The sequence below is a fragment of the Primulina tabacum genome, chromosome 12 (genome assembly GCF_025594145.1).
Source record: "Primulina tabacum isolate GXHZ01 chromosome 12, ASM2559414v2, whole genome shotgun sequence".
Classification (NCBI taxonomy): Eukaryota; Viridiplantae; Streptophyta; class Magnoliopsida; order Lamiales; family Gesneriaceae; genus Primulina; species Primulina tabacum.
In genome coordinates, this window is record NC_134561.1 from 37,595,845 (window position 1) to 37,609,214 (window position 13,370).

General features: G+C 33.3%; 1 protein-coding gene across 3 annotated transcripts; it reads left to right on the forward strand.

The window, feature by feature from the left end:
• Positions 1–4,522: 4,522 nt before the first annotated feature.
• On the forward strand, positions 4,523–11,657 carry LOC142520725 (transcription initiation factor TFIID subunit 5-like). Of its 3 annotated transcripts, XM_075623830.1 has the most exons (20): positions 4,523–4,804; positions 5,119–5,197; positions 5,536–5,614; positions 5,691–5,788; positions 5,878–5,934; positions 6,440–6,527; positions 6,785–6,894; positions 7,671–7,778; positions 7,878–8,029; positions 8,535–8,645; positions 8,741–8,810; positions 8,885–8,924; positions 9,638–9,802; positions 9,876–9,952; positions 10,263–10,379; positions 10,639–10,904; positions 11,020–11,115; positions 11,197–11,272; positions 11,358–11,407; positions 11,461–11,657. In XM_075623830.1, exons 1-20 carry the CDS (start codon positions 4,632–4,634, stop codon positions 11,462–11,464), a joined length of 2,016 nt encoding a protein of 671 aa, XP_075479945.1. In that variant the 5' UTR covers positions 4,523–4,631; the 3' UTR covers positions 11,465–11,657. The 3 variants fall into 3 exon arrangements, with proteins under 3 accessions (XP_075479945.1, XP_075479944.1, XP_075479946.1); XM_075623829.1 differs by having other exon boundaries at positions 4,524–4,804; positions 11,358–11,657; XM_075623831.1 differs by lacking the exon at positions 4,523–4,804 and adding an exon at positions 4,865–5,043 and having other exon boundaries at positions 11,358–11,656.
• Positions 11,658–13,370: the final 1,713 nt, after the last annotated feature.

A 13,370-nucleotide genomic window follows, 5' to 3' on the forward strand; every position in this document is an offset into this window, starting at 1 on the left:
TTTCTTCATAATCAATTCCAGGCCTTTGAGAAAAACCTTGTGCAACAAGTCGAGCTTTATATCTCACTATTTCATTTTTCTCATTTCGCTTTCGAATAAAAACACATTTGTATCCAACAGGTTTTACACCTTCAGGTGTAAGGACTATAGGTCCAAAAACATTACGTTTATTTAGCGAATCCAATTCAACCTGGATGGCTTCTTTCCATTTTATCCAATCATGCCGATTTTTACATTCACCAAAAGATTTTGGTTCATGATCTTCATTATCATTTATGATGTCGATTGCCACATTATAAGAAAATATATCATCAACTTCTTCTATATCTTTTCGGTTCCATATTTTTCCAGTATTAATGTAATTGATAGAGATTTCATGATTCTCGTCAGTTTGTGGTTCTGACAGAATATTTTCATCATCATGTGTTTCTTCAGGAACACCATTCTCTATTTTGTGATCATCATGTGTTTCTTCAGGAACATCATTCTTTATTTTGTGATCATCGTGTTTCTCTATAAATTTTCTTTTTCGAGGATTTTTATCCTTGGAACCGACTGGCCTTCCACGCTTCAGGCGTTTAATGACATCATGAGTATCTTCAATTTGTTTCTTTGGAATTTCAATTCGAGCAGGGGCATTTGCAGCATGTATATATGATTTAGTTACCCTTTTTGTGTCAGCAAATGCATCTGGTATTTGATTGGCTATTCTTTGCAAGTGTACAATTTGTTGTACATCTTTTTCACATTGTTTTGTTCTTGGATCCAGATGTAACAATGATGATATATGCCATGTAATTTCCTTTTCGGTATGTTTCTGTTCTCCCCCTAACATTGGGAAGATTTCCTCATTAAAATGACAATCAGCAAAACGTGCTGTGAACACGTCGCCTGTCTGAGGTTCAAGATATCGAATGATTGATGGACTATCATAACCGATATAAATTTCAACCTTTCTTTGAGGTCCCATTTTCTTTCGTTGCGGTGGTGCAATAGGCACATACACCATACATCCAAAAATTCTCAGATGAGAAATGTCTGGTTCTTTTCCAAATGCAAGCTGCAATGGAGAGTATTTATGATATGCACTTGGTCTGATGCGAATTAATGAAGCAGCGTGTAAAATTGCATGTCCCCATATAGAAATAGAGAGCTTTGTTTTCATAATCATTGGTCTAGCAATCATTTGCAGACGCTTAATCAATGATTCAGCCAATCCATTCCGTGTATGTACATGAGCAACATGATGCTCAACAATGATTCCCATAGACATACAATAATCATTGAAAGTTTGGGAAGTAAATTCACCAGCATTATCAAGTCTAATTTTCTTGATTGTATAATCGGGAAATTGATTCCTCAATTTTATTATTTGAGCAAGTAATCTTGCAAATGCAACATTTCGAGTTGACAATAAACATACATGTGACCATCTGCTGGAGGCATCAATCAATACCATAAAGTATCTGAATGGTCCACATGGTGGATGGATTGGTCCACAAATATCACCCTGAATACGTTCAAGAAACATTGGTGATTCAGTTTGGATTTTGGCTGGTGATGGTCTTATAATAAGTTTTCCAAGAGAACATGCTTTACATTGAAACTTATTATTCTGAAAGATCTTCTGGTCTTTCAGCGGATGACCATGTGTATTTTCTATAATTCTTCCCATCATTGTTGAACCAGGATGTCCCAATCGATCATGCCAATTGGTTAATATTGAAGAATTATCAACTACCATGTTTGATTCAATCGGACTTATATGTGTATAATGCAATCCAGTAGGAAGCATTGGTAGTTTTTCAATCACATATTTCTTTCTTGATTTATATGTGATAAGACACATATATTTCTTATTCCCTTCATTCATTGTTTGAGTATCATACCCATGGGAATATATATCATTAAAACTCAACAAATTTCTTTTCGATTTTGGTGAATATAAAGCATCATTGATCAAAAATTTTGTACCATTAGGTAACAAAATTTGTGCTTTACCACATCCTTTAATCAAGTCTACAGGACCTGATATTGTATTCACCGTTGTTTTTGTTGGTTTTAGTTCCAAGAAATATCTTTTATCTCAGAAGATAGTGTGCGTTGTACCACTATCGGGTATGCAAACTTCAGCTTTGCTCATAGCATTTTCCATTTTTTTTGAACTTCAAAAAAATATGCAATGAAATAAAATTACTGGCAATATATATATAAATATAACACATATCATAATTATACAATAAAACATTATATGGATACATGAAAAATAAATTATTGTACATTTATATTCTACCGCTATATTGTTCATTTTCAGAGAAATCATTGAGAAAATCTGCAGCATCAATATTGTTCATTTCTATCCCACCAACATATTGATCATTTTCAGAGAAATCATTCATAAAATCACCAGCATCAAAATGAGTTGAATCACTCAAATGGTCACTGCGTTCAGTGAAGTTGGTCTCCTTTTCTTTCCCCTTTAATGATTCTTTATAAAGTTTACAAAGGTGTTCAGGGGCTCGACAAATTTTGGACCAATGTCCTGGAGTACCACATCTGAAACAAGAACTTTCATATCTTTTTGAGTGATTCTCATTAACACTTGTATTCTCATGATGCCTTTTCTGTGGATGGTTTGGGACGCTCTTTTGAGATGAATTATAAAAATAACTATCTCTATTGTTTTCAAAACCACGGCCTCGACCACGACCACGGCCAATTCCACGTCCACGTCCACGTCCACGTCCACGACCTCGACCTCGACCAAAACCTTGTCTTTGAATTTGATTTTGGTTTCCAGGTTTAAATTCATTTTTACTTACAGCATTTACTTCTGGAAATGCTGTTGATCCAGTGGGTCGGGACTGATGATTTCTCATTAATAGCTCGTTGTTTTTTTCCGCCACAAGAAGACATGCGTTCAGAATATCTCGCAAATCCACGTACTCTATATTGTTGCTGTAGAGTAATATTTGATGCATGAAACGTGGAAAATGTTTTTTCAATCATTTCCGATTCTGTGACCTCATGTCCACAAAATTTTAGCTGCGAGATTATTCGATACATCGCTGAATTATAATCGCTGACTTTCTTAAAATCTTGGAATCTTAACATATTCCATTCATCACGGGCGGTCGGAAGTATAACTTCCCTTATATGTTCAAATCTTTCTTTCAATCCTTTCCACAAAGCCATGTGATCTTTTTCAATTAAATATTCACATTTCAATCCCTCGTCGAGATGTCGACGCAAAAATATAATGGCTTTTGCCTTTTCTTGTGATGTCGATATGCCATTTTCTTTTATTGTCTCACTTAAACCCAATGACTCAAGATGCATTTCTACATCGAGAGTCCATGGCATATAATTTTTTTCCCGTGATGTCGAGCACAACAAATTCGAGCTTTGTCAAATTTGACATGGTGGTACTAAAAAAATTACGATGCATTTTATTAGTTAATGAATATTACAATACAAAGTAATGGATAAACAACAAGTACAAACATTTGTAAAAATAAAGAAAACACACAAGAGGATATTCTCCGATAAATAAAAGACTCGTGAGTATGATAACCAAAATAATTAAAAATAACCTTGAGAAAGCCATCTTCTTTTTTCTTCGAAAATTTAGTGAAGAATAATTTTTAGAGAAGAAGAGAAAGTTGGAGTGATTGAATGTGTTTATGAGATCATATTTATAGGGCAAAAAATAGCCGTTTTGTTACCGTTTATGACCGTTGGTGTATAAAAAAATAAAGGTATGTATTTGTATAATTTTATGGTAATAATATGGTGTATATAATATTAGACATATTTAAATAATTATGTATATCATATCATATTATTATAATGATGTGTCATAAGATATTTTATTTAAAAATCTTATAAGCTTTTATACTTGTCGTATCCCTTACCTGGAGTGTGGGATGTCGTCTTAACATCCTCCCAGGATTTATAACAAGTTTTTGAAAAATTTATTTTTATTATTAATAATAACATTATATTATATATTAAATATATACACAATAAATAAATAACAGTAAAATAAATATTATTACTTTTGTTACATTTTTCTTCTGTTTGGAGCTTGGAAAAGGATGGAGGACTTTTAGAGTTTCGTGCTGATAACGTGTTGTGAAAAAGTAAAAATTTATGGTAAAAAGTAAAAATCTCAAACTCTCAAAATTTACCAAACTACACACTTTATAATATTTTTCTCTCTACTCAATTGTGATTTTCTTCACAAATGAGAGATCTATTTATAGGAAATCTTTACAAATAATCCAAAAATAAAATACATCATTACATACATCATCACATACTAATTTTCAATATTTACAACTCTTATTTTCAACCTTCAAATATTCAATACACACATTTTAAATATATTTTTTCAACAAATTTAAAATTTTTGCACTCCTTCAATCAAATTTGTTACACTACCGAGGGTAAATTTGTCAAGACAGGTAAACCTGGTCTGGCAGAAACAAGTTCGGCATTGGAAATAACAATACTTCTTCTTCTCCTTCATCGTCTTCCACTTCACTTGCAAATAACTTCGGGGGAGAGGCAAACTTGGAGAGTAAACTGAATTTGGGGTTTAGGGTTCTTAACATTGAGAGATTGAGAGAATGGATCAAGAAGAAATAGATAAAGTGGTTCTTGCTTATTTAGATAGAAGGGGCTTTAAGCAAGCAGGCCTCGCTTTTCAACAAGAGAAGCAGCAAAACACCAAAGGCGGCGACAACTCCTCAAATGCACAAATCGATCCCGAGATTGCCAAAAAAATCCTTGCATTCTCTGAGTATGAGCAAAAGTTACCGCCTTTTTTACTTATTTAATCGAATTTCATTGATTTCATGTGTACTTTTTTTTATACTTCGAAAGAAGGTAGGATTCAACTCTTTAAATTTGCTTATTTTAGTTTTGAGGTTTGGTATATTTACTGTAAAGATCCTTTTTTTTCCACTCTTATACACGTTTGGAACCTTGATGATGGCATTAACGTTGGAAAGAAACACTAGAGGACAGCATGTTTTCTTGGTGTGTGCTTAAGCTAATGTTATTTGTGTGTATCGTGATTGGGTTTGGTTATAAGTTTTAAGGATGGGTTTTCAGAGTGGATGGTCCTGCACAGTACCAAGAAGGGTACAACAAACTTCGGTCTTGGGCTTATAGTTCATTGGATCAATATCAGGTAATTATCAGTTGTTTTTGTAGATAGTTGTTAGTGCATTGCCTGAAAGCATTTTGCTTTATTTGATGGTCAAGTTCTTCTTTTAGTTTGTTGATGAAGTAATAATAACAAAACTCGATGGTTATATCTGAGAATGGCTGCTCGCCTTCGGTGTCATTCTAAATCAATAGGACTTCAATAGTTGATAGTTGAATTGATTTCCATGTGCTGGTGCGCTGTGGTGTTGTTTCATTTCTTCCTAGTACTAGGTGCATTAATAATATGTTGTCCCTAAAATGCTTCAAAACAAAAATGCATCAAACTTTGCTTTATTTTTCTTATACATGTTTACCGTGCAGCACGAGTTGGTTCGCGTTTTGTATCCAGTATTTATTCATGGGTTTATGGATCTTGTGGCTAAAGGTCACATTTCAGAAGGTGTGTTCATTTATATTTCACAGTGTGCACAAAATGTTTACAGTGTAACCTCTTCAACCATTCTTTTCTTTTTCAGCCAGAGTTTTTTTTAATAGCTTTCGAGGAGACCATGAGATGATCCATGCGCGTGACCTCCAAAAATTAGAGGGTGTTCTTTCTCCTTCACATCTGGAGGTCCACCCACTTTCCTAGAATCATTTCTGAATTTCGTTAATCGACGTATTCAAACACCGTATTGTCTAAAAGATTACTTATTTGTGTAGGAAATGGAATTTGCACGTTCCCTAAGACAGAGCAAAGTGAGCATGAAGATATGTCAAGTAATTTGTTACCTATCGTAATAGATGCATATTATTCTTATCTATTATGAGCTACATTAGTTCGAAGCATACAAAGCTGAGTAGTTTTTGTATGTCTCAGCTAAATTTTTGATGAAGTTGAAATGTTCGAACTGGAAAATTGTAAAATTTGCAATAATTCAGATGCTTTTAAAATGATAGTAAAGGAAACGGCGTTCTTAAAGTTTTATGTGATCAAACTACTTTGATCTGATATTAATTTGTAAGAGAAGTGAAAAAGTCTTACCCACATAGGACGGAAGAACCAATTATGAATCGTAAGGGTGCTGATATTGATTTTGTGCTTAAACTAAATTTCTCGAGTTGTCCTATTGATAGATTTATAGTAATGAACCAACACTTTTTTTTTCCAGAATTTTGAATGTTTTGGGAGTGATATGAAGAAGAGAGTCAATGATTTCTCACCTGGATTATATATATATCTTGTATTTATATGACTGAAAATATTCTCATTTGTTAATTACAGTACTCATACAACCTACTTCTGCAATATTTGCATAAGTCTCAATCAATTACTATGCTTGGAATCATCAACGAGCACATCAACTTTCAAGGTATAATTGTGTAATCTTAATACAGCTCATTCATGAAATGGGACTCCATAATCACCAAAAAGGTTCTTGAGCTATACAATCGACTCACTAGCTGGGACTGAAGAGAGCACTCCTCTTTAATGAAAAAACAAGGCTGAGGCACCAATTCATGTCGACAAATGCCTAAATGCATGATTCATTTATATTTACCTCTATCATCCCGTTTTCTTCATTTCTCTTTCTGCCTGGGTATATTAACTTGAAGATTCAATGGGCAGTTTCTCCTGGGCAACCAAGCTCTATTGCTGATGATACTGAATTTGTTGCACTTTATGGAAGTGGCCAGGATGCAGCTGATTTGATAAATCAGAAAGAAATCCATTGGGGGGTTAGTCTATTTGTTACAGTTAAGACACACACACACACACACACACACACTTGTTTATGTCCATGTAAACTTCTTTTCTCCGTACGAATTTGACAGAGTTAATTTTAGGTGATTGCATCTTTGAATGTCATATCACGACAAGAAAAAATTCTCTGATATGTTCTCATAAGTAACTTCCAAAGTTAAGATAATGTAGTTGGTGTTACTCTTTTGGCAAGACACTTTAAGAATAGATGAAATTGTAATCATATTCTACTGCTAGTATACTTTTGGTTGTACATGTAGGAGGAATCATGTCTATTTCATCAATAAATGCAAGATAATTTGTTGCTTTGTAGGATAATGTTGTTGTGTTTGGCTGGCTTAAACAGTTAAACACTAGCTAGTGGGCATAGAAAGTAAAAAGACCATGCATTTTTTTTACAAGGATTGGAGTCTTAATTCTAGAAATTCGTGGTTGAACTGCAACTCGTCACCATATGTCCTTTTTGTTATTCAAAATATGTTTGCATTATTGTCTTGTAATTGGGACAGATACTGTTCTAATGGGCTGGATCCTTGGAAAATGATTTTATTATTCTCCTTGTGAAGTATTGTTTGTTATATCATACAACTCCAAGTGGTTGGGCAATGAACTGGATTTAGTTTCAGTTCGATTTATTTCTTAATACATGTGTTCTTTCAATGTCCTTCCTCTTTTTCTCCCTTTTCCTTTTATCAGATATTGATAAAAAAAGTGTCAATCCTACCTTTCTTATATCGTTCAATTTGCACAGTTGCTTGAAGATTCTTTGGAAGAAAAGTTGGAGAAGAATGGTGTTTCCAACGCAGATTCGGAAAAGGCAGATGGAGAACCGAGGGAAGGGGAACTGGAGGATAATAAGGTAGTCGATTTTTTGGTTCCACAAAGTTAACTTAATTATGATACTGAGTAGGCTGATTCTTTTACTCTAGCTATTTAAAATACTCTTCTCCAATTTTAGAAAAAATCTGTTGACGGGGGAAAACAAGCCACTACACTTAAAAAGCTGAAAAAAGACAAGGCTGGCAGTGCAACAACAAAGGCTTCTCGTTCAGAGAGTACTGCGGTATCAGGAGTTCCACATGTCAAACCAGAGCTACCCTTGCCAGTAATGTATTTTCTAGAGTACCCTTTCTGTTTTTTCATGGTGATTTATTGGTTATAGGAAGACAATGGAGTTTAATAGAAGCATTTTAGTAATTTGTTAACTTCCTTTTTTCTACTAATTTGTTATGTTATTGCAGTGTGCGTTATATGATTTAAGATTTGGGCGATTGTTACTTTTCTACAAAAAAACATGTTTTTCATATTTGATGTATAAAATGTTTTGGCTAGGAAGATGATCTCTCTGCCAGAATAGGAGTTTAATCCCATTCACTTATCCAGGGACATGTACCTGGGTAAAATACTACCTCGTAAGTGTTAATCAACCGAATGTCAGTTGTTAGAAAGAATAAGTTAGATCCCAACGAGATTAACATTATGATTTTAAATTAACCCATCCTTCTGTGCCTGCGTCCTGCTTAGGGAATGATATTGAATTATCCATTAGGTAAAGCTATTTGCTGTTTTTGGTGTGGCAAGTGTTGTTTATAATATTCTTTATGTTTTTTCTTAGACCACCAGAGGTGGAACATTCTATTCTCGATGACTTGAGGAACCGTGTGCAGTTGAGTGGTGGGGCATTGCCTTCCATCAGCTTTTATACCTTTATCAACACACATGATGGGTATATTTGTTTCTTTTGAAGATTTATACTTAATTGATGAGATGTAATTTCATTATATAGTTATTTTCTGGGAAACTGTATTATGTGTCACACAGGTTGAATTGTGCTTCAATATCTAATGATGGGTCATTGGTAGCTGGTGGATTCTCAGACTCATCGTTAAAGGTTGTTTACTTTTCTGTGTTTGTAATGTATTCACTATTGCTCTTGCTTTGGTAACCCGTCACTATAATTTCCAGGTTTGGGACATGGCAAAGCTTGGGCAACAAAATGAGTATTGTAAGTTGATTTCCTTGTGTTTCCCTTCATTCTCAACCAAAAATATCTTGTGTCACACTTATTTTTTCTCTTGGATTTTTAATTCTGGTGTTTGTCATAAGTTGGTGAAAGATTTTATACGAAGTGTACAACTTATTGACTTAGTATTTAACTAGTATGCTATACCTGGATTAGTCTCACTTAAATGTTCAAAAATTTCTGCTGAAATAATTATGGAAACTTCTACAAAAATTAATGGTGCAGGAACCAATTATTTGGTTGATGAATCATCGAAAGAAATGGTTCAGATGCTTAGTAAAAGATAACGATTTATTGAGGGAAAAAGAGTCATGTCTATATGGTCGTACTTGATTTTGGATTATAAAATGTCGATTGATGAATGAATATGCATAGTATCTTTTACCAAACGATCTTTCTGAATTGGAAAGCAAACAGGTGTACAGATTAATCTAACATCCATATTATGCATTTGAATTTGAAAGGCTTGTGTCACTTTATGGTTACTTTGCCCAGTCTGATATCTCACCAGTCTAAGAAATGATGTTTTGTGATTTGCCATGCTTTTGGTTAATGATTCAAGATTCCTTATTCAGCATGAGTTTAGCAGGATATTGAGCGAAGAGTTTTATTGTTTTCTATTCAGTTTTAACACATCTATGATCAGTGCACATGCTTATTAATGAACCAGGGGTTGTTAACTCGAGTAATATCAGCTTCTTTGCAGGGTGAAAATGAGTTGGCTCCCAACGGGCAGATACGTAGCAATAACACTGGGGAAAGACCATATACCTTATTTCGAGGACATTGTGGACCCATTCATTCGGCCACGTTTAGTCCATTTGGAGATTTTCTTCTATCGTCGTCATCAGATTCAACAAGTAAGACACCTTTTGCTAATGCTTATATCCCGTTTTTCTTCACCTGTAATGAAAAGTATGGTTTCAATTGCAGTTCGATTGTGGAGCATGAATTTTAATGCAAATCTTGTTTGCTACAAAGGTCACAATTATCCTGTGTGGGATGTTCAGGTAAAAATATAAGGTTGAACATATGTTTATTGCATGACTTGGTTGATCAACAGCCTCAATTGATAGAAGCATATGAAAAAACTTTATTGCCTTCTTTCACATATTGATCATTAGTAGGCCTTCGTATAGAGAATTAAATTTTCAGATATATTGTATATACAAAAACGAGGAGATGACTTGCATAGTGTGTGAACTTTGATCTGCCACAGTATGGGAAAGACTTCTTCAAATTCAATGTATACTTTCATGTTCTATTTTATTCCTCCTGTTAACACATCCAAGTCATACTTCCACCGCTTCTCTCATGCAGTTTAGTCCAGTAGGACACTATTTTGCTAGTGCTTCACATGATCGGACGGCAAGGATCTGGTCTGTGGACAGAATACAGCCTTTACGAATAATGGCAGGTCATTTATCTGATGTAGATGTGAGTTCCTATTCTCTAACATGCACACCCCTCTCCCCCAAAACGCTACACTCCAATATGTATATCCGTGTGTTTGGATTGGGTGTATGCGTGAAACACCATATGCACGAATTCACGTGTTTTGACATTGTTGTGGGAGTAAATTTCATCTTTTGTAAGATATCACGGGACTGTAATTTACCCTCCTCTTTGTCGCGTTAATATGATTTTCATGTAGTCACAAGATTATGATTGTTAAAACCTTCTTTCCATCTTCTAGTGTGTGCGATGGCATGCAAATTGCAACTATATAGCAACTGGATCTAGTGACAAAACAGTGCGATTGTGGGACGTTCAGAGTGGAGAATGTGTTAGAGTTTTTATTGGTCACAGGAGTATGATCTTATCTTTAGCAATGTCATCTGACGGTCGTTACATGGCATCTGGTGATGAAGATGGCACAATAATGATGTGGGATCTTGCCAGTGGCCGCTGCATTTCCCCTTTGGTTGGTCACAACTCTTGCATATGGTCACTTTCTTTCAGGTTGAAAGTTATCTTGTGATTCCATTTGGTTTTTATGGTCTTGTCACAAACAAATAAATGGCACACATTTTTTTCACGCCATTAAATGGTCGGATTTCGATAAATGTTATTTCAGCTGCGAAGGTTCACTTTTGGCATCTGGTTCTGCCGATTGCACAGTGAAAATATGGGATGTAGCCGCCAGTTCTAAAGTGACCAAAAATGAAGAAAAGTAAGTTTGTCACGGGTTAATCTGAAGTAAATTTTTTTGGAGATGGTTACCAGTTATCCTCACGTGATCTCTTCCTAGCAGCAAAAGTGGAAGCACCAACAGGCTAAGATCACTGAAGACCTTGCCTACCAAATCTACTCCTGTCTATGCTTTGCAGGTAAAACATGTTACTCCACATCTTCTCTCTTTAAATACATAGTCGTTTTTGAAAATCTGTCGATTAATTTATCGCTTGAAAACAGTTCTCTCGAAGGAATCTTTTATTTGCTGCCGGAGCTCTCTCAAAGCAGTCATGATCTCATGCCAAGTTTATCTGATTCCGTTGGTTAGCGAGTTTTTCACTCAATGAAAAGTTTTGATTCTTGTTAATCTAGCCAACTTTTGGTATCAATTCGGACCATATATGCATAATGCATGTTAATTGTAGTTTCTGCACCATGTTTTTCTAACTTTCCGGCAAGATATATGTAATCTTTGAAGCATCGTAGGCTAATTCAGTTTCTTGAAGCATATGTTTTATCATGTTTTACTTCAAAATTTAATGCGCAGTGTTGGCGGAAATCCTGATGTTGCTTGCTTGCGTTGGGGTATGGATGGATAAAAAAGCCTGAAATCTCTCACATTCCAAATTTATCTTTTATTAATAATATTTATACAAAGAGTAGGTCTCCTGCAAGACAGTTTCACGAATTTTTATCAGTGAGAAAGATCAACACTACCGATATTTATAATAAAAAGTAATACTCTTAGCATAAAAAGTAATACTTTTTAATGGATGACCCAAGTAAGATATCTGTCTCACAAAATAAAACATGTGAGATCGTTTCACACAATTTTTTTTCTTATACAAATTATAATTTTTTATATCGTTTTCATAATTATTTTCTTAAAAGGTTTTCGTAGTTTTAGTATCTAATAAAGTTGATTTACTAGAAAATATATGTAATTCAAAAAACTCTAAAACATACAATATATACCTTTTATTAATATTAATTATATAAATTATAATTTTTAATATTTTCAAAATTATGCTTTTAGAATACGCTCTAATTATTTTTCTTCGTATGATATTTTATTTTAATTTAAAATACAAAAAAATTAATGGTTTTTCGATTATTTTAATTTGATCACGTATAAGATTTGATCACGATTATTTCGGTTAAATATAAATTTTTAATATTTGACAAATCTGATTTAAAATTACTATCAAATTAATTTCATCTTAATTAATTTTATTTTATTAATATTTTTTTTATTTTTTTAACATTGTGAAATGGTTTTTTATTGTATATATAATTTAATTGACACTATTACCACACAGAATAAAAATAATTAAGATGTAATCAAATTTTTTGAATACTAAAAATTTCAATATAATCTAAAAAACTTATGAAACATTTCAATATATGAAAACATTAAAAATTATGATTTGTATAAGTAATATTAAGGGTAGTTATTTTCACATTTATTTGGGTTTTTTTTGGTAATTGTGATAAATTTGAAAGTAGGTATCAAATAATAATAAAATCTTAGTTTATACAACAAAATTATTTGAATTTGTGATACATATAGAATCATGGTACTTCCAAAATTTTAGTTACTAAAGAAAGTCCATTATAGAAAAATAAAGGGGTTTTTTTTAAAAAATAATATATTTTTAAAACTTATTTATTAAAATATAACAGATTCTAAAACATTATGAAAATATGACAATCCGGAGTTTGAAGTTCCGGATTCACTGTCCCGGTCAGAATCCGGGACAGACTGACACGGATTCTAAGAATCCGATTTTAATTTTTTTTTTAAAAAAAAGAAATCGGCGACGGTTTAACCAAAACCGTCGCTATCCGCGACAGTTTATAAAACCGTCGCAGCGTGCGACGATTTCAAACAAAAACCGTCGCTAATTTCCAAAATTTTAAAAAAATTTTAAGAAATGTTCTTTTCTAAACAATAATAAAAAAACTTTATTTCCCAAATAATATTTCATACTATTGAATCAAAAAATTTATTATTGTTTGAGAATCTTAATTGTTTTGGGATTTAGAAGTTGCGGTAACTTTTTTTAACCGTTGCTATTTGCGACGGTTTAATCAAAAACCGTCGTTAATTCCCAAAATTTAAAAAAAAAATAAGAAATATTCTTTCCTAAACAATAATAAAATAATGTTATTTCCCAAACAATATTTCATACTATTGAATCAAAGAATTTATTATTGTTTGGGAATTTTAATTGTTTTGGGATTTAGAAGTTG

Excerpts from the sequence above, each read along its gene's own strand:
- LOC142520725 (XM_075623830.1), top strand. The coding sequence starts at position 4,632 with ATGGATCAAGAAGAAATAGATAAAGTGGTTCTTGCTTATTTAGATAGA. Across the intron at positions 8,811-8,884 it reads TCTCAGACTCATCGTTAAAG|GTTTGGGACATGGCAAAGCT; the intron begins GTTGTTTACTTT and ends TATAATTTCCAG. Across the intron at positions 9,953-10,262 it reads ATCCTGTGTGGGATGTTCAG|TTTAGTCCAGTAGGACACTA; the intron begins GTAAAAATATAA and ends TCTCTCATGCAG.